This window comes from Macrotis lagotis, chromosome 1 (assembly GCF_037893015.1).
Source record: "Macrotis lagotis isolate mMagLag1 chromosome 1, bilby.v1.9.chrom.fasta, whole genome shotgun sequence".
Taxonomy (NCBI): Eukaryota; Metazoa; Chordata; class Mammalia; order Peramelemorphia; family Peramelidae; genus Macrotis; species Macrotis lagotis.
Window position 1 is genome coordinate 480,697,401 of NC_133658.1, and position 21,246 is coordinate 480,718,646.

The window sequence follows — 21,246 nt, forward strand, 5'->3', positions numbered from 1 at the left end:
ATATTTTTCTTAAATCATAGGCCTAAGGAACATAGAGCTTTTCTGTAAAAATACTCAGATTAATATTTTATTCTGTGATAGGATGCTTCTTTTTTGCCTTACAAAGAACACAACTGACTTAGAGAATCACCTTTCTGCTGTAGCAAGCACAAAGAGAAAAAAATGTACTTTGTCATGGATTTTTTCCGTATAGAAATGTATCTTAATCTAGAAGCTTGCACATCAATATGAGAGGAGCCTTGGAGTCATAATGCTGACTCACAATTGTCTATTGGCTTGTAAGCTTAACTCTTTTATCTTCTTCATTTCTGGATCACACTTTCTTCCCAAAGACTTAGGGCTCTAAAAATGTGTGAACTCTAGAGGCAAAGCTTCTTTCCCTAAGGATTAGGAGTAAGTTAGCACTATATTCTGATTTGTCCACTTTGCAGTGTTTCCTTAGATTTTTGTGGCACTCCTAGGAGCATCAATTTAGATCTGAAAAGACCCTTAGTGTCTATCTTGTTCAATCCTCCTCATTTTGTATATGAAGATACTCTACCAGGGAGATAAAGGAACTAGCTAACACAGGTCAGGTCAGGGCAGATTTTAATGATGATGGGACTTATTGAAGCAGACATTTACCTTTTTCTCCCACTCTTTCTGGATTATCTGGCTTTTAACTGATCTGGGCTCCATGTTATACATTTCCAACTAGTTTTTGTCAGTATTGTAAATGAAGAGGACAAATGAATTTTATGTTTATAAGGTTACTGGAAGACTCCCCAAAATGTCTAGTCATTGGTGAAGCTTTTTGATAGTATGTTGTATTTTTATGATAATTCTTGTTTTCTATAGGACAAGTAGACTTGGATTTGCTGAGATGCCAACAATTGAAATTGTACATATTGAAAGCAGGTAGAGCATTGCTTTCTCATCAGGATAAACTGAGGCAGATCTTGTCTCAACCAGCCATACAAGAAAATGGAGTCATCTCAACAGGTATCTTATTTTTAGGTCTTTTAAAATTAATATTCATCTTTTTCTGCCATCTTTTTTAATTAATTAAAATTAGTCTAAAGAAATATTTTTCTTTTTGATAAATTTAAAATGATAGATTTGGAACTAAAATGAATCCAGGAAGTCAATAATCATTTGTTTTTAGTGTATGCCATTTTCTGGGCACTGTGCTAAGTTCTGATAATAGTGTAAATCATCTAACGTTCTATTCCTGTTAAAATATTGAGAAGTACTTCCTACTACATATTTTAAAATTTCATTCAAGTACTATTTATTAGGCAACTATTATTTGTATGACACTGCCAGGAAATAAAAGTAAACAAAGATGTAAGACTGTCTTTGAGGAATTTTCAGTCTGCTAGGGCAAGTAAGTAAAGGTCTGCTTTAAGTTGGAAGAACCATTAGAGAATTATCTAGTCCAACTCTTGTGTTTTACAAATGAAGAAATTGAGATTTGAAGAGGTTTAGGTGGCTCTTCCAAGGTCACATAGCACTGAGTGACAGAGCTGATATATGTATCCAGTTCTTCAAATATCTAGTGATTTCTTTACTATATTACCTATCTCCAAAGTGCAAGAAATAACTTAAGAATTGTCAATAGAAAGATGTGAATAATAATAATAATAATAATAATAATAATAATAACTGAAAGTGTGTATAGCATTTTAAGTTTTGCAAAGTGCTTTACATATATTTTTATTAGAGAGACAAATTTTCATGAAATTTCAGCTGAGGGGGAAATGTGGTGCAAGTGGCTTTTGAACTGGCCCTATTAGGACAGCTATTACTTCAGCAGAAAGTAGAAGAAAGAATATGGTAGAAGGAAAAAGGAAAGCACATGACAAGTTTAGGAAATGGGAGATAGTTTCAGATTGGTTGTACCTAGTAAATATGTGGAGAAATAGGTGATAAGACTAGGTCTTAAAATTATAAAGAACTTATAATGTCAAGCTAAGAAGTTATTTGATAGTCATTTGATGATTTTGTTTGGAAGTCAAATGATTGGGCTGTATATAGGAAGATTATTTCTGACAGGGGTGTGTATAAGGTGAATTGGCATGGAAAGAGATTGTTGGAAAACCAGTTAATGGAAATATTAAAGTAGTCTAGGAGGACATGAGAGCTTGAAGTAGTGTTGCAAAGCAAGAGAAATAGAGTTTAATTTTTATATTCCCAGTTCATAGAGCCTCATACATTGTGGACACTTAATAAATGCTTATTGATTTGACTCAATAGATGTAGCATTCTTTAGAGAAAGAAAACCTGTATAACATTTATTGGTATGAGTATTATAAAATAAATATATAGAAGACTGTCTTTTGGGAATCAGGAAAAGCCTTATGTAGAAAGTATTTGTTGACTTGAACTTTGAAGGAAATAAAGGAGTTTAAGAGGTGGAGGTGAATATGAGTGCGATTGAGAAGGTAAAAATGGCAAAACTTGGTACTGATTAGATTTTAGCAAGAAGAGTGAGAAAAAGAATCTGTTTTCTGCCCAGCTGAACATGCCCTTGAATTCTTATGTCATATATGTAGAACTAAAGGGACCTCAGAAGCCATCTAGTCCCATTCTTCATTTTATAGATAGATGCTCAGGGTGTGATTTTGTTAAAGTCACATAGATAGTAAGGATCAGAGTTGGAATATGAATACAGGTTCCCTGACTCCAGATCAGTGCTGTTTTCATGCAGTGGGCTGGAGGTATATGATGCTAACTTTGAGATACTACTTACATTTGAAGTACTTTAGTTACTTCTAGGGGAAGATAGCCAATAGGCATTTGGAAATATAGGACTAGAATTTAGGCAAGAAGTTAAAAACTAGAGATTTATATTTGGGAGTTTGGATTTCTGGGAGTAGAAGAGAGAACAAAGAGGAAAAAACCTTTGGAAGTTTCTGTATTTTGGAAAAATAGGAAGGGAAGAGGAATAGGAATTGTAAGCATCAGTGAATGAAAAGATTCTAGTAGTATATATTATTTTACATGTATCTTATTCTTTGTATTTTTAGTTGCACTTTAATTGGAAGTCACAGTTCAGTGACAGTGTTTATATTATGTGAATGTATGTTTCATAGTCAGTGGAATTTCTTTTGTAGAACATTTATTATTCTGTTGATTTGCTTTAAATTTAGATGATGGTATGGCTGCATCCCCTGATATTGGAGATATGTCTCCTGAAGGACCCCAGCCTCCAATGATCCTCTTACAGCAGTTATTGACATCTGCCACACAGCCATCACCTGTAAAGGCAATATTTGACAAACAGGAACTTGAGGTATAATTATGCAGTCTGATTAATTTTTATTACAGTATGTTAAAAAGAAAATGAAACTATTTCTTTATATTTTTTTAAAATATGTATATTGTCTTATCATAGTGTTTTTCATGATACTCTGAAAATTTTATTATATATCCACTTTGTAAAATGAGAGATTTGATAACATTTTTATCTGCCCTTTTTAAAAAAAATAACATTTTTATTTCAGCTTTAGAATTTAGTTACTTACTGCCCCCACCCTGGTATAGGCCTTCATCTTCTCATCCCTGAGCTATTGAAATAGCTGCAGATAGATCTACCTGACTCAAGTGTCTTCCCATTCCTATGCATCCTCTATTCAGCCACTGGAGGGATTTTCCTAAATCACAGGTCTGATCATGATGTCACCCCCTTTCCAATAAGGTCCAGTGACCCCCCCCCCCAATAGAAATTTAGATACAGTACTGGAGCTGTTAAAAAAAAGTACTATGTCATCTTGGTTCTGTCCCATTGCTACTACCATTTGTCAACAGGTAGCTACTACATTATGAAACTTATGTGAAAACCAAGTTTATTGTTTTGTTTGTCTTTCCTTCTCAAAGAGGTCCTTGATATCAGGAAGGGGCATGTGAAGTGAATTTAATGGCCAGATTTAGATCAGGATAATTGGAGATGACCATAGATGCGGTATTTCCCTGGTCTGAGGCAATATCCATTCAGTGATTTAATGTTAAGTAAGAAATGAGGCAGAAGATAGCCTAGTTTGCCTGCTCAAAAAACATCAATTTGAAAGAGGAAGACCCTCAGCTTTTCTGCCCAGATAAAAAGCAGTTGCTGTTTACACTTAATTTGAGCCATTAGAACCTAAGCCACGACCAAGGGTGACTTGGGCTGGAAGCTATTATTGGCCAGTCAGTGATAGAGTGATTTGTATTTAAGGCATGGTTCTTAAGAAAGAAATCTAACCTGTAGACTGTAAGGTGTCTTGTGAAGTTTCAGTGTTCAAAATTTACATTTAAACAAAGTGCATCCATAGGTAAGGTTGTTATATTTAATGTGGACAGAGGAAGGAACTAGATTTATTGCAAAAGAACTCAAAGAGTTCACAATTCATCCAGGAGTTTGTATATTTATGACAGTAGGATAAAAGAAGGAGGAAATACTGGACAGGCACTATACTAGGTGATAGGGATACAAAGAAAGGCAAAAAACAGTCCCTGCTTTCAAGAAGTTTTTTTATTTCAAGAAAATAAAATTAGTGGGAAGGAATGATTATTAAGAGGGTTTCTTGCAAAAGATATTTGATCTTGAATCTGAAGGAAGGTAGGAGGCAGAATGAGGAAAGAGAGAATTCCATATATGGTATAGCCACTAAAAATACTTGCGAGTCAGGAGATGGAGGATCTTGTGTTAGTAATAACAAGGAAACCAATGTCTTTGACTCAGAGAATGTCATTGTAAAGTAAGATGTAAGAAGACTGGAATATGGAGCCAGGTCTATGCCAAACCAATGATTTTGTTTGAACTTGATAGGGGAACGAACTGAATTGGGATGTGACATAGTTGACATGTACTTTAGGAAGATCAGTTTTTTAACTGAGTATAATATGTACTGAGTGGGGAAGGACTAGGTAGGGAGACCAATTATAATGCTATTGCAGTAGTCCAACCATGGGGTGCTGAAACCAGAGTGGAGGAAGTGTCAAAGGAAAGAAGTGGCATCTACGAAAAATTTTGTGAAGGTAAAGTGAATAGGATTTGGCAATAGAGTGTATATGAGGTGTGAGAGAGGAGTTTTGGATGACAGGTTGTGAGCCTGAGTAAAAGAATGATAGTACTCTTCATAGTCATAAGGAGAAAAATGAGGAAGATTTGAATACTGTGGATAAGTTCTTTTACTTTGGCAGTGCATTTTCTAGGTTAGGTAACCATTGATAATGAGATTGACACATGCATTGTTAGAGCTCCCTCAGTATTTGAGAAGCTCTGAAATAAAATGTATGAGAGAAGAGGTATTAGATTAACTACCAAACTGAAGGTCTACAGAGCCATTGTGCTGACTTCATTGCTGTATGCCTGTGAAACCTGGACAGTCTGCCAGAACCATGTCAGGAAACTGAATCGCTTCCAATTAAATTGGCTTAGGAAGATTCTAATGATCAACTGGCAGGAGAAGATACCAGTTACTGAGGTCCTTTCTGTAGCTAAATAGTATTCTCACATTACTACAGAGAGTGCAACAATGATGGACTGGACACATTGTTCAAATGCAAAATGTATGCTTGCCAAAATGACTTGTGTGAACCCACATAGGATAAGCACTCACAGCCAGGTCAGAAGAAACAAATATAGGGATACTTTGAAAGTCTTTCTTAAGTTCTTTGGAATCAGTTGTGTAGCATGGGAGATACTGACACAAGACTGCTCATTATAGTGTTCCACCAGAGAGTGTGCTGGATTCTGTGAGCAAGGCAGAATTGAAGCAGCTCAAAGGAAATGTGAGATGAGTACATTTAGAGTAATCACCCCAGGTGTTCACATGGACTATTTGTACCTGAATTGTGGTAGAGCATTCTGAGCTCATATTGGTCTGATCAACCACAGTTAGACACACTGTAACTTGGCTCTTGCATAGTGATATCATTTTGGTCTTCAATATTGAAAGACAAGAACCATGGAAGTTAAGAAAAGGAGCACTTTTTTTTGAAAGATAATGACTTCATTTTGGTCTTCAATATTGAAAGACAAGAACCATGGAAGTTAAGAAAAGGAGCACTTTTTTTTGAAAGATAATGACTTCATTTTGGTCTTCAGTATTGAAAGACAAGAACCATGGAAGTTAAGAAAAGGAGCACTTTTTTTGAAAGATAATGACTTCAGTATTGGACTTTTGAAAATTTCTATAAATTGTGAGATGTGAATCCGAAGCTCAAAAGGGAAGATAAGTCTATATAAATAGATCCAAGACTTAATCTGCGTAGAGATGATAATTGAATCCGTGGGAGCTGATGATAATTATTAAGTGAAATAGTATGGATGGAGAAGAAAAGAGGACCCAGGATAGAATACTGTAAACACCCACCATTTTGCAGGCTCTAGATGAAGTTCCATCAAAAGAAAATGAAGAGGAGTAGTTACACAGGTGATGCAATTTGGAGATTAGCTAGTGAACTAGGGTTCAAATAGTGAACTAATTTACAAAGACTCATGACTCAAAGTGATAAGAGATAAGTTCTGTTTCATGGGTGCAAGGTTATTGCATGGGGTTTCTATCCCTACTGAAAAAGTAACTAGCAGGGGGGAAAATATTAGGATTTATATAGGGATACACATGCTGTGGGAAAGGTTTAGGAGTTGGTGCAGATGTAGTGTAAAGGATTATGTCTGGATAACTTTGGATAACAAAGAGCTAACAATTCATTATTATGTTGTGCTTCTGCCTCTGTTTTCCTGTCCTTGTTGATAGGATTCCTATCTAGTTGGCAAAATACAGAGTTGGCTATTATCAATTCAAGATTGGTAGAGGGAGAATTTAACATTTCCTCCCCCCCCTTCCCCCCTAAACAATTTAATTCAAATTTGTTTGGGATGTAGGTCTCATTTCCAGAAATGGCTTCCTGCTGACAGGGCATATAGATATTGTGGCTTGCTTCACCTTGGGGCCCCACAGTGATGACCTCCCTCCCAGAGGTGAGCTGCGAATAAGGAGTCAAGCCACCACTGCCTTATGCCTCCAGCTCAAATTTATTACATATATCCTGCTAGGTCTTCCGGGGTAGAACAAAGAAAATGAGGTAATGGGGGGGATTGCAAGCAGGGTGTACATGCAGCAGCTTGCATTACAGGATAAGGGGGTACGTTGTGGGGCGGTGGTAAAACACAGTTGTGTCTTGTGCTCTTGGACTGTGGGGTGGAATGTCCAGCTTCCAAGGACTCCGGCATACCTTATTTCTCAGGGCGGCATGCCAGCTCCCGAGACTGTCCAGGTGGTGGTCCATTAGAATAGCCTGTGTTTCCACAGATAGATGTGTTAGAAAGTTAAGTTACTTTTGGTAGATAGCTGAGGTAGTATCTAGGAGTCACTGACATCCAAGATTTTTAGAGAATGGAATCCAGATTCAGCCACTAGTTGGAGATGTATAGCCTGTAGTCTGGAGGAAACAAACTTTACAAGGAGACTAAACAGATACAGGTGGAAAATGATGAGAGTCAGCAAGAAGAAAGCCCGGGCCCACCTAAGGGAGGGCCCTGGGGAGATAAGACTCTGATGGACCTTCTGCATCCATGATATAATCTTCTCATGATACAGCCAGTGCATTTAACCTGTTGGGAGTTGCTAATATCCATCCAGAAATAGCAAAAAGGAAGAATAATACAAAGAAGTATAGATAACAAAAGAGTACTCTGTGACTTTGGTAGTAAGTAATTGCATCTAGCATATCATGTGGTGGTTTCGCAGTCCAGGTAGTATTGATCTTTTCAGGATGTAGGGAACACTGCATGGTACCAGGGTATACTGTATATGCACCCATGTCTTTCAGTGGCAACTTGCTCTGAAGGTGGAAAATTGCTCAAGAGAGAAAAAACTAGAACCTGATTAAAACAACTTCAAATTAATTCTTGATAAATCAATATATTTACAGTAAGATCAAGCATTCTTAGCTTTGTTTGACTTCAGGTAAATTTCACAGTTGACAGCCAATCATGCCAAAACCATTCCACTTCATAGCCAGGCTCAGGAATAAACAGGTGGGAAGCATTTCTTTTCAAAGAAGCTCAATGGGAAACTGAATCAGAAGGGGCCTGTCTTAAACTGAGATGCTCAAACATTGTCCTTTCCAACTGTTCCCAGAGTTGATCTCTGCTTGCAGTGTTTAGGATCACATTTTCAAGTAACTCATGGCAGTTCTTCCAAGTGGTAGATTGATCCATCAGACAATACTTAAAGTCAAATCTTAGAGTAAAGTTAATCATAGTCCCAAAGACTTTTAACAACAGATTTCATTAGAAAAGGCTTAGGGCTAGGTACAGTTATTTCTTTTCTTATAGGTTTGCAGTAGAGTGTACTAGGTCATACATAAGAGAGTTCACAGTTGTTTTTCTTTTTCATTTCGAATTTGTCCTGATATAAATACCAAATTATTAGAAATTATTTCTGTATTAGACAGAAGCTTGCATATCTTCAGCAGGCATGTCCACTGTTTAGAAATTCCATAACTCAAAGTTGGCTCATTTCCTAAGACTGACCTTGCCTGTACTAAACCGACAGGGACCCTAGAGAAAGAAACTGGGTTTGTTTTCCATGTCTGCCCACTCATCTATCCTGTGGTGGGCTGTACTCTTTGACTTTTAGGTTTCAACATTATGACAATAACTTCAACTAATTTGCTTTTTCATAAACAATAAAAATAGTTGTAGATACATCACATATATTTACGATAAATAACATAACTGATAAAACCCCAGTTTTCCACTGATTTTTTATTTTAGTTTCTTTCAGTTCATACTAAATAATATCCAAGTTGTAAAATTATAACTTATACAAGTCTACCAATTTGTACATTATAACTAATAATAATAATAATAATAAAAATATCCAATACTGATAAAGTATAGTTAGAGGCATGTCCAAATTTTCTTATAGGCATCTTGTCACCATTGGTATCATAATATACTATTCACATTTTATTTTATTTTATTTTACTTTATTTTTACTTTATTTACTTTTCCATTCATTCATTCGTTTGTTTGTTTATTTATTTTTAGGTTTTTGCAAGGCAATGGGGTTAAGTGACTTGCCCAAGTCCACACAGCTAGGTAATTATTAAGTGTCTGAGGCTGGATTTGAACTCAGGTATTCCTGACTCCAGGGCTGGTGCTCCATCCACTGTGCCACCTAGCCACCCCTACTGTTCATATTTTTAAAACCTCATATAAAGCTTTCGGATATGAAGCACTTATTCTTCATTAAAGGATGCAAATAATAACAATTAACATATAAAGTGTTTGCCTTATGCCAGGAACTTTACGATAACATGAAATATATAGACATGAGGTAAAGTCACCCAGTTAACAAATTTTAAATCCATTTTTTTCCCAATTTGTCTTAATGCCATTTAACAAATATTAAGTAAATTAAATTAAATCTGGACTTACAACAATCTAATTCTTACATTCCTTTTCACAAACACATGGTGAATAAAGACAATCTAACAAACTGCTTTTCTGGCCTGAAGAGACCTTAGGCGATTTGCTTTCTTCCTGGCAGGATGTGGCCAACTCCCCAGAGAATAATTGAAGGCCTTTCTACAGAGAAATAAAAGACCATTACAACCTGATGGTAACCTGTTTTTCTTTACCTTTTTCCTTTATTACTACAAATAATCCCACATTAAATCTCCAATTGACTCATATATATGAAAACATTCAATACAATAAATATATCTTTTAGATGAAACATGCTGTTGGATTTCACCCTATTCTTGTGCAAAGATTTTTTTCTTTATGTAGCATAGAAAACTCTTGATAAAGATTTATGGGTAGATGGTTCTAAAAAATCCCTTTTTTTGGGCAAAATTTTCTTTGTAACTAACTTAACAATCTTATGAATTACAAAAACCATAGCCAAAATAAACTTAAATGAGTGTCCTTTCAAAACTTAGAATTTTAAAAGTTCTTAGATTTCTTAACTCATTGTTTCCAAATTCTTCAGTGTTTTAGTTTTTTAAAAGTTTTATCTATTTATTTTTGTATTTTATAATTTTCCCCCTAATCTTGCTTCCATCCCCGTACCCCCCACAGAAAGCACTCTGTTAGTCTTTTCATTGTTTCCATGCTGTACATTGATCTACGTTGAATATGTTGAGAGAGAAATCATATCCTTAAGAAAAAAAAATATAAAGGATAGCAAAATTACATAATAAGATAACTTTTTTTAAATTAAAGGTAATAGCCTTTGGTCTTTGTTCAAACTTCACAGTTCTTTCCCTGGATACAGATGGTATTCTCCATCGCAGATATCCCCCAATTGTCCCTGAATGTTGCACTGATGGAATGAGCAAGTCCATCAAGATTGATCATCACCCCCATGTTGCAGTTAGGGTATACAGTGTTTTTCTGGTTCTTCTCATCTCATTCAGCATCAGTTCATGCAAATCCCTCCAGGCTTCCCTGAATTCCCATCCCTCCTGGTTTCTAATAGAACAGTAGTGTTTCATGACATACATATACCACAGTTTTCTGTGCCATTCCCCAATTGAAGGACATTTACTTAATTTCCAATTCTTTGCCACCACAAGCAGGGCTGCTATGAATATTTTTGTACAAGTGATGTTTTTACCATTTTTCATGATCTCTTCAGGGTATAGACCCAGTAGTGGTATTGCTGGATTAAAGAATATGCACATTTTTGTTTGCCCTTTGGGCGTAATTCCAAATTGCTCTCCAGAAAGGTTGGATGAGTTCACAGCTGTACCAACAATGTATTAGCATCCCAGATTTCTCACATCCCTTACAACATTAAACATTATCTTTTCTGGTCATATTGGCCAGTTTGAGAGGTGTGAGGTGGTACCTCAGAGATGCTTTAATTTGCATTTCTCTAATAAGTAGTGATTTAGAGCAATATTTCATATGACTATGGATCACTTTGATTTCTTCATCTGTAACTTGCCTTTGCATATCCTTTGACCATTTGTCAATTGAGGAATGGTTTGTTTTTTCATAAATTTGACTCAGTTCTTTATATGTTTTAGAAATGAGTCCTTTGTCAGAAGTTCTAGGTGTAAAAATTTCTTTGATCTTGGTTACAGTGGTTTTGTTTGTGCAAAAGCTTTTTAATTTAATGTAATCAAAATTATCTAGTTTGTTTTTAATGATGTTCTCCATCTCTTCCTTGGTCCTAAACTGCTTCCCTTTCCATAGATCTGACAGGTAAACTCTTCCTTCATTGTTGTAGTTTATGAAAGAATTTGTCCTTATTAGTAATCATTGCTATTAAAAACCTGAAAGTTCCATGATTTACTCAAATGCATTCTCATATTACCTTACAAAAAAGTAAACCGGAGGGAACTTTCTTCGAATTCCTTAGCATTTGAATTTTTAATGCCAAATTGTACACTAAGTTGCAACTTATCTTAAAATTCAGATTTCTCTTAAAATATGACCAAAACTGAATTCAATTACACCTGTATCTATTTTCTAAATAGTATTTCCCCAAATCCCAATTTTTGACTTTGTTACTTTAGAACTATATTTAACACAAAAATACTTCAAAGGTGTTTTTAAACCCTTTACAAAAATCTTTTAACACCTTACAAATACAAAACTTACAAAAAATAGTACCAAGCAATTTACAAGTTACTGTCTTAATTGTATGCTAAATAGTAAGACATTTCTTTTAAGATTCAAACATAGAAAATTAATAGAAGTCTGATATAAATTATCGCAAGATACATTTTCAGTGATCAAAGCTTGATAAATAGTTTGCATGATTTTAAAACAGCTAACAATTATCTTTTACCTTTTTCTGTTTCTCATGAGGCATTGGGGGTTTTTCTGTTGCCATAAATTCCAAAATGGGCATGGGCCTTAAATTACATAGAAGCTAAACTATTTTCTTCTGGAAAAAAAAAGTGGTGAGAAGAAAAATGGTAAAGAGGAGATAGGGGATTTGAATCACTGGAATCCAAGTTAGAGTAATGATTAAGAGGATAGACTTTTTCTTTCAAGAAAGCAGCTTCCAGGTAAATTTTTACCTGTTGGTGTCAAGTCACATATTGTCTGGGGAATAAAATGACCCTCCTATAACAGTGAAGAAGAGGCAGAAAGAAGATAGCTCCCTTGACTGAGGCGGGAACAAGGAAGGAGTAGTGGAGGATTGCAATCTATGACACATAGAACCATGTCACACACACACACACACACACACACACACACACACAAATATTTTAACAGTACTGAAAAAAAGTCTTATGCCAGCTTTGGTTTTGAATTTTACCAATTATATGAATATCTTCAGGTTTGATAATTTCTCATGGTCCTTTTGGTATTATTGAGACCAGGCAAAAAGAATTCAAAAAGTTGGACTAATGGTGTTGGTGTTTCAAATCCAAATTCTTAAACTTTTGCCAAATATCTGGCATGATTGTCATCTTGATAGTTGCTTCAAGGATCTGCTGTGGGGATAACAGTTGACCCCCAAAAGGGGGTATATCTATTCACAGACCCAGCAATATTCTCCAAAAACTTATGAACTAGTCTATATTTTCACCTCAGTTGTATAGCAAGCGGACATAGAAATGTTTCTGCTTCCTTGAGAGTTCACATTATAAGATCTGGATTGAGCTAATGTGGGAGTTGGTGGCCTGGGAGAATGTGAAATTCAGGCCAGGTTTCTCGAGTCCTGCTTCTGCCTAGCAGCCCCCAGGGCAGTGAAGGGGGAATCTAGTAGACATGGAGAGGGTTTCTCCTAAAGGTCCTGATAAGGGTGCTCTAGTGCTGGAGAGGCAGAAACTTTCTTCCCAGGAGATAAGGGGAAATGCCAGTGGAACAGAGGCCTCTGATTCTGGTGCCAGGGAAACAGGAGCCCTCTGGGGCATAGAGGAGAGGGTCTAACTGTGACCATTCTCTATCTCCCTTTATTGGAGCAATTTTAGTTACAAGTACTTTAGAATTTTTCCTCAAATTGTGATTTTAAGTCCCATGATGGTAAGATGTTACAAGCCAAGTAAGCCTTGTAGCTTAGGAAAGTGGTATAACTCCAGACTGTAGCCTGGGCAGATTTTCTACCTATGGTGAAAATCAATCATAAGGAGACTCATCTCTACCAGAATTGAGCACCCCCTGGTGGTGCATTGGCCGCACTTTGAAGGAACCTATATCCCACAGGCCCCAAGAGAATGAGATCTCTGGGATGCTGGCTATACAATACACCTCTCCCCTACCTTCCCCACCTCTATACATCCCCTATTCCAGGCAAGAGATAGGGGCCTAATGCTACTGTGCTACTACAGGGCAGCTTTGCCACAACTCCCGAAGAGGAGACTAGGTCTTGAGTCCCAGAATAGGGTGATCTACAAAAAGATGGTTACCAAAATAATGGCTTACCTGAGAATCAGAGTGCCCTGTGTTGACTGCCAAATGATGTAGTTTGGGACTCAGGTGGTAAACTAGGGTTTGAAGCATGAAAGAATTTCACTAAGACTCAATGACTCAGAGTGATAAGGGACAGATAAGTTTTATTTCCTACATATAAGGTCATTACCTGCAGGCTCTGTCCCTAGCAGATAAACAGCTAGTAGGGAAAAGTCAGAATTTAAATAGGAGTACAGGGAATGGCCTATGTGCTGGGAAAGCTAAGGATGGCATAGACATAGTATAAGGGATTATGTCAGAATATTCGGGAGTCACAAAGGCTCATTTTGAGTAACAAACCCAGCAGTTTGTTATCATGTTGGACTTCTGTCTCTGTTTTCCTCTCTTCCTGTTGGGTTCCTATCTAGTTGGCAAAATACAAGGTTCACAGATGACTGTTAGCAATTCAAGGTTGATAGAGGAGTTCTCAGAGAGGGTAGAAAGCTTTTCCCATTGAGGTGACATAATTTTTCTATAATTGACTTTTCAAAGGGTTAGCAGAGTTTATAAGGCAGTTTACTATGGAAAGGCACAGAATTTAATTATTTGCTTTCTGCCTAGAATTTCCACAGCAACATGGGTATAAAGGAGAACTGTGGGAGAGAAGTGTCAAAAGACCTTAAAGGGAAGAAAGCATCAAGAAGATGGTTACTGACAATGTAAAAGACTACAGAAAGTTCAGAACAGATAAGAATTGGGAAAAGATCCGTGGATTAATAAGCAGTTGTTGATAACTTTGGAGAAAGGTGCTTAAAAAGCTTTATTTTTAAAAAAACAGATGGAGATTCTTGTAGTAATCTAATTTTGCTACACATAATTCTCTTAATATTTTTAGGAAAGGTCAAAGTTGTTATGTTATCTTTTTTATACTTGCAACATTCATCTATAACCGTATGTGGGCTTTCTTTTTATAATGTGTCATTGTTATTACAAAGTGATTTTTTTAATGTTTTTATTTTCCCCCTATTATATCTTAACATTTTTTTAAACTTGTTTTAAGAAGAAATGCTTTTTTAAAATCTATCTTCCTATTACCTTTATTGTCACTAGTGAAGACAATTTCTCCTATCATGTCATTACTTTTTTTTTTTTTAGGTTTTTGCAAGGCAAATGGGGTTAAGTGGCTTGCCCAAGGCCACACAGCTAGGTAATTATTAAGTGTCTGAGACCGGATTTGAACCCAGGTACTCCTGACTCCAAGGCTGGTGCTTTATCCACTACACCACCTAGCCACCCCATGTCATTACTTTTTCTGCCACTTGGCCACTTAGCCTTCTCACTGAGTCACTTGTCCAGGGTCACATAGACCTTATAGGGAAGAGGCTAGACTTGAGCCCAACTCTCTCCCTACTTCCAAACCTAACTTGTATCCACTATACCATGCTACCACTCATGCTGCATTTACTTGTGTTCCTTCTCTCAGTCAATCTCTTTCTTTCTTTTGAAAGTTGGAGACGATCTGGGCACTTTTCTCTCTGTAGAAGCCCTTTCTATACACCAAAGTGTTTAATGAGTCTCTAGCTTTCTCTTCTCATGAGTGCCTAATCCTAGTTCCTCTGATCATTTACAAATCTTTTTTTTTTTATAATGACTGGCCTTGATGTCTCTAGGTTTCTCATATCCATGTTTAGTTGCAGAGCCATTTCAGTCATATTTTAGACATTCAAATTTAATTTGAAGATTGTTCATAGCTCTTAGATTTTATTCTGTTTTCCTAGTTTCTGATATGTATTTTAAAAGTACCATCATTTAACAAACTCATTAATTCCTTCTATATTTAAAGTACTTTTCTAAATTCTATTTAACGGAGTGACATTATTTGATAACTAATATAATTATGAATCTTTTTTAAATGCTTAAAAATGTTCATAATGGTACCTATAGCTATAATGTACAGATTTTTAATCTGGGAAAGTTATTTATTATTTTCTTTTTATACTATTTAAAAATCTTTTTATTTGGAATTTTCACCTAAATATATAAATACTTAAGAAATTAATTGGCTGTTGTTGGGCAGTCATTTCAGTTGCATCTGACTCTTTATGATCTCACTTAGGGTTTTCTTGGCAAAGTTGCTGGAATAATTTGACATTTCCTTCTCTAGCTCATTTTATGTGGGAGTTATGTGAGGAAACTGAGGCAGACTTATACAGGGTCACCCAGCTAGTAGATAAATATCTGAGGCAAGATTTAGACCCAGGAGAATGAATCTTCCATAATCCAGGCTAGCAGACTATTCACTGCGCCACCTAGCTGCGTAGGACTACAACTACTGGCATTCCTATCTGAGAAAATAACAAAATATTTATTAGCCTGCAACTGTGTACCCTTCACTCTAAAATGATAATCAATATATGAAAGTTCAAGATACATTCATTCATTATATGTATATGTGTGTGTATTTATATCTTTGAATTACATAGTTATTTCTTTTGTAAATTGTGGGTTTATTTTTTATTTAATATTTTATTTTTCCTCAATTGCATATAAAATAATTTTTAGCCTTTTTATTTAATTTTTCAAATTATATACAAAGATAATTTTCAGTATTTATTTTTGTAAGATTTTAAGTTGCGTGTTTTTCTCTGTTGTTGTCTTCCCTCTCCCTTCCCCAATATAGCAAATAATCTGATATAGATTATACATGTACAGTCATCAACATTTGTTCTTTAAAACATTGATTTCTAAACTCTTTCTCTCTTTCTCTCTTTTTCTTTCTCTCTCTCCTCCTTTCTCATTGAGAAGGCAAAAGATCTGATGTAGTAATATGTATGCAGTTGTGTAAGACATGTCCATATTAGTCATGTTGTGAAAGAAAATACAGACCAAAAAAAAAAAAATCCAAAAAATCACCAAAACCCAAACCAAAACAAGAAAAATAAAGTTAGGAAAAAAAGTATGCTTCAAGCTGCATTCAGATTACAGTTCTTTCTCTGGAAATGGATGTAATTTTTTTGATCATAAGTACTTTGAAATTGTCTTGGATCATTATATTGCTTAAAAGAACTAAATCATTCATACCATATTTCTGGTTCTGTGTACAGTTTTCTCTTGGTTTGGCTCATTTCACTTAAGCATCAGTAAAGCAAGTCTTTGCAGGTTTTTCTGAGAGCATCCTACTATAATACAATAGTATTTCATCACAATTTCTGTCAGTTTCTGTTCAGACTTTCAATCTTTTTGTTGCTATCCATCCTCTGAGGTGAATTGTTTATTTAAAGCATTCCATGAGGACAATCCTGCACCCCCAAAATGCTACAACTTGTCAGCCTTTCTCCACTTGATAGGAATCCTCTCAATTTCCAGTTCTTTGCCATCACTAAATGAGTTAATTTAAAATTGTGTGTGTGTGTGTGTGTGTGTGTGTGTGTATAATGTATATATTCCTTTCCTTTTTTTTACAGGGCTAAAGGGTATGCATGGTTTTATTGAGCTTTATTGTTCCAAATTGCTCTCCAACCATTGAGTGGTTGAATCAGTTCATGAATCCACTAACAGTGTATATGTTTTTTTTTCTTTTCTGTCATATTAGCCAATCTGATAGATATGGGGTGGTACCTCAGTAGTGATTTAGAGCATTTTTTTTTCATATTTCATAGATGGCTTTGATCTCTTTGTCTGAAAACTGCTTCTTCATATCCTTTGACTGGGTAATGACCCTTGTTTTTATGAGTTATATATTTAGTTCTCTGTACATTTGAGGAATGAGTTTTGTTTTGTTTTTTAGGATTTTTTTGCAAGGCAAATGGAGTTAAGTGGCTTGCCCAAGGCCACACAGCTAGGTAATTATTAAGTGTCTGAGATTGGATTTGAACCCAGGTACTCCTGACTCCAGGGCCAGTGCTTATCCACTGCGCTACCTAGCTGCTCCAGAATGAGATAAGAGTGACTTGCTATTAAAATTTTTTTCAGTCATGATTATGTTTGTTTCTCTACATCCTTCTTCTCCCCCATTTATTCTGCTCTCTCTTTCTTTTCTTCTTGTCCATCCTCAAAAAGTATTTTACTTATGACTTCTGCCACCCTCAATCTATCCCACCTTCTCTCAATCTCCTTCTTGCCCTTCTTATTTTATTGTATTTCCCTCATACTTTTTTTAGGGTAAGATAGATTTCTATACCCAACTGAATGTGTATGTTATTTCCTCTCTGAGGCATTTTTGATGAGAGTAAGGGCCAAGTGCTCCCTTACAACCCCCTCGCTCTACTGTCTCCCTTTCCCCTTCTCCCAGTCCATACTTCTTTAATTTAATTTTTTAGATATCATTCCACAATACTATGTATGTTCCTAACTGTCTCAGTCATAAGAAAGTTCTTAGGAATTACAAGTATCATCTTCCCGTGTAGGAATGTAAATAGCTTAATCTTATTAAACCTTTTATGATTTCTCTTTCCAGGTTTGTTAATGCTTCTCCTGAGCCTTGTATTTGAAAGTCAGATTTTTCTATTCTGCATTGGTCTTTTCATCAAGAATACTTGAAATTCCTCTCATTCATTGAATTTCTGTTTTTCTCGTTCACGATTATAGTTGATTATAGTTGTTTTTCTTGACAGGCGATTTTTGATTGTCATATTAACTCTTTTGCCTTCCAGAATGTTGTATTCCAATCCCTCTAATCTAGTCTTCCTTCCTTCCTTCCTTCCTTCCTTCCTTCCTTCCTGCCTGCCTGCCTGCCTGCCTGCCTAGTTACAAGTCCCTTCCTTCCAAGTTCCTGGTGAAGTCCTCTCAGGGTTAAGAAATTTTTTTGGGGGGGGCAAAGCAGTGGGGTTAAGTGACTTGCCCAAGGTCACACAGCTAGGTAATTATTAGGTGTCTGAGTCAGATTTGAACTCAGGTCCTCCTGACTTCAGGGTCGGTGCTCCATCCACTGTGCCACCTAGCTGCTCCCAAGAAATGTTTTTTGTCAAGAAAATCTTGCATTCCAGAGGATGCTCAGACTCACCTGCTTTATGATAAGACTATTTTTTGCAAACTGGGAGGACATTCTGACCATAGTACATTACTCATTTTAGTTGAGATAATTATGAAGGTCCTAAATTACCCCCTCATCTGGTGGGGAAAATATTATGAAAATATTTCAGCTATTCTTTGTGTCTGTTACTGGGGTAAATTTTAGTGAATAGATTTATTCCCAAAAGCCCAGCCAATAGGGAAGTTAGGGAGAAGGGGAGGAGGAAATTGTTTTAAACCCAAACTGGCTGCACTTTCAGCCCGGCTCTCTGCCTTGAGTTCGTTCTCTCTCTCTCTCTCTCTCTCTCTCTCTCTCTCTCTCTCTCTCTCTGTCTTTTCTCTGTCTCTCTTAGTCTCAGTTTCTGTCTCTGTCTTTCTCTCTCATAAAGCAAAACTTTCTTCTGTTCAAATCCAGTCTCTGAAGATTTTATTTAGTGTATTTTTATCACCCTTCCTTCCTTCCTTCCTTCCTTCCTTCCTTCCTTCCTTCCTTCCTTCCTTCCTTCCTTCCTTCCCTCCATCTCTCCTTCCTTCCCTCCCTTCCTTTCTTCTTTCCTTTTCCAGAAAGTAAAGTAAGAATTGAAAGAATCTAGCCAGTATTGTTAAGCAATTGCTTCTTTTATGAGTTTTCTGTTTATTGTGTCAATAATTAGTAGAAGGACAGCCAAGTGGAGAAGTGGATAGAACACTGGCCCTGGATCAAGAAGACTTGAGTTCAAATCTAGCCTCAAACACTTAATAGTTGCCTAGCTGTGTGACCTTGGGCAAGTTACTTAAATTAAGTAAATAATATAAATAAATAAAAAATTTTAAAAAAAAGAATTAGTAGAAGGTTGACAATTCCATTCTAGCATTAGTTTTCACCTTGGGGTTATTTGGCACTGTGTGATTAAAATATATTTACTTTTTCCAAGTTAATCTTTACGTTTAAATCACTGACTTGGCTGAAAAAAACTTGTCCAAAAGTTTCAAAATGTTTTGAATGAATTCATATACATCCATTTCATTCTTTGCTGCATTGATTCCTCCATGGTAAAAGAAAACAAACTATAATGTCAGCTTAAAATCTTTGTGTTTGAGAAAAGAGCATTTTCCCTCAGATCTTGATAAATGATTTTTGATTATTTCTATTTCCAGAATGATTCTCTTATTGATTTCTACATGTTCATAGTGCTTAGAAATTCTTTTCTGTATTGCTTATTCATTATGAAGAAAAAAAATTATTAGGTTTTTTTTTTTTTTTTTGGATAGTAGTTTTCCCCTGATATAGCACAGAAGTTTCAGCTGTAACTGGAACTATATACCCAGGAAGTCCAGTAGAGGAGCAGATAGAATACTTTTTGGTATTGATTTAGTGGGAGGCTAACATAGGCATGTAAATACTGTACTCGTTGGATGAGATTGAGTAAATTCTATATTGAAAGACATAGAATTGCACAGACTGAAGAGGTGTGGAGGGAGTTGTAATATCCATCAGTCAGAAGAGTAGTGTTCCATGCATATGAAATCAAGAAATTTTTAAAGTAGCAAAATAAACATATTGAACATGCTTTTTCTCTTCTGTCATTTTGATAAATTAATATGTACAAAATGTTTAGAAAACTTAAAAGACAAATGTTTCAGGTCCTCTAGCAATATGTTATATCACAACTCTCAAAAGACACAGTGATTATGTATAAAAATATTGTCATCATAGTTTATAACATGGCTTTACAATTTAAATTATTAGAATGCTTATTATAAAATTATGTGTTTTTGCCTTCCTTTGGCTAGGCTGCTGCTTTGGCTGTGTGTCAGTGTTTAGCTGTGGAGTCCACTCATCCATCAACTCCAGTGTTTGAAGAGTGTAGTTCTAGTGAGGCCACAACACCTGTCACAGTACAGCATATTCGACCTGTAAAAGTGAAAAAGCGAAAACAGTCTCCTCTTCCTGCTTTGCCTATTGTAGTACAGCTCATGGAAATGGGATTTCCTAGGAAAAACATTGAATTTGCATTGAAATCTCTCACTGGAAGTGCTTCTGGGTTACCAGGTATTGCATTTTTAAGACCCATCTATTTACATGTTCAATTATATCGTGCCTTCTGTGGTTATACATAGAATGAATTTTAAATGATAATATAATGACAGCAACCTGTCTTAATTTTTGTAAATATAATGAAATGTTAAACTATATGAATTAATGATACACCTGCACTTTTTTTGAGGTGTCGAAGCCTTGGTTGGTTGGTTGCTAGATCATCCTGATGTACAAATTACTGATCTCTCAGATGCTGATACAGTCTCTGATGAATATTCAGATGATGAAATTGTGGAAGATGTGGAAGAGGCTGAGGCATCATACTCTGTGGTTAGTATATGGGGAGGCAGTGTGGTAAAATGGAAAGACTTCTTTATTTGAAGTTATAAACCTGGGCTTGAATCCCAGCCCTCCTTCTTATTATTGGTGTGACCTTGGGCAAGTTACTTAACTTCTCAGTCTCATTTTGCTTATTTGTAAAAACTGAAGGGGTTTAGGTTAGTTGATTGACCTTTTGGTAATTTTCCAGTCCAGGATCTATGATTCTGTAATTTTCTTAAAAGTTGGTTCAGTAATTAATTTTAAATATTATTTTAATAATTTAAACTTGTAAAATACAAGTAATAGAATTTAATGCTAAACATATATTGTTTTGTGTTGACTGATTGTTTTGTTTATGTTAGACTTTCCCTCACAATAAGATTTATGCTTGAGAAGAATGAAAGTCTTGTATTTTGATTTTGTCATAGCCTTTAATGAAGTGATTTAGTAGTAGTAGGTTAATAAATATTTGAGTGCAATTTTTCTTGTCTGAATGGGATTGACTAATGAGAAATAAAAGGCCTTGGGAACAGAGATATTGCCCTGTTCTAGGATTCTCTGACAT

The 21,246-nt window shown here is 35.8% G+C and overlaps 1 protein-coding gene across 6 annotated transcripts in view; it reads left to right on the plus strand.

Moving 5' to 3' along the window:
* Positions 1-21,246, plus strand: part of HERC2 (HECT and RLD domain containing E3 ubiquitin protein ligase 2) — a 227,545-nt gene that overhangs the window by 139,224 nt on the left and 67,075 nt on the right. For all 6 annotated transcript variants that reach the window (XM_074213716.1, XM_074213717.1, XM_074213718.1 and 3 more), the window contains 4 exons: positions 838-981; positions 3,132-3,274; positions 20,114-20,372; positions 20,548-20,690. In XM_074213716.1, the coding sequence (XP_074069817.1) occupies positions 838-981; positions 3,132-3,274; positions 20,114-20,372; positions 20,548-20,690 (689 nt within the window). The remainder of the gene's footprint in view (positions 1-837; positions 982-3,131; positions 3,275-20,113; positions 20,373-20,547; positions 20,691-21,246) is intronic.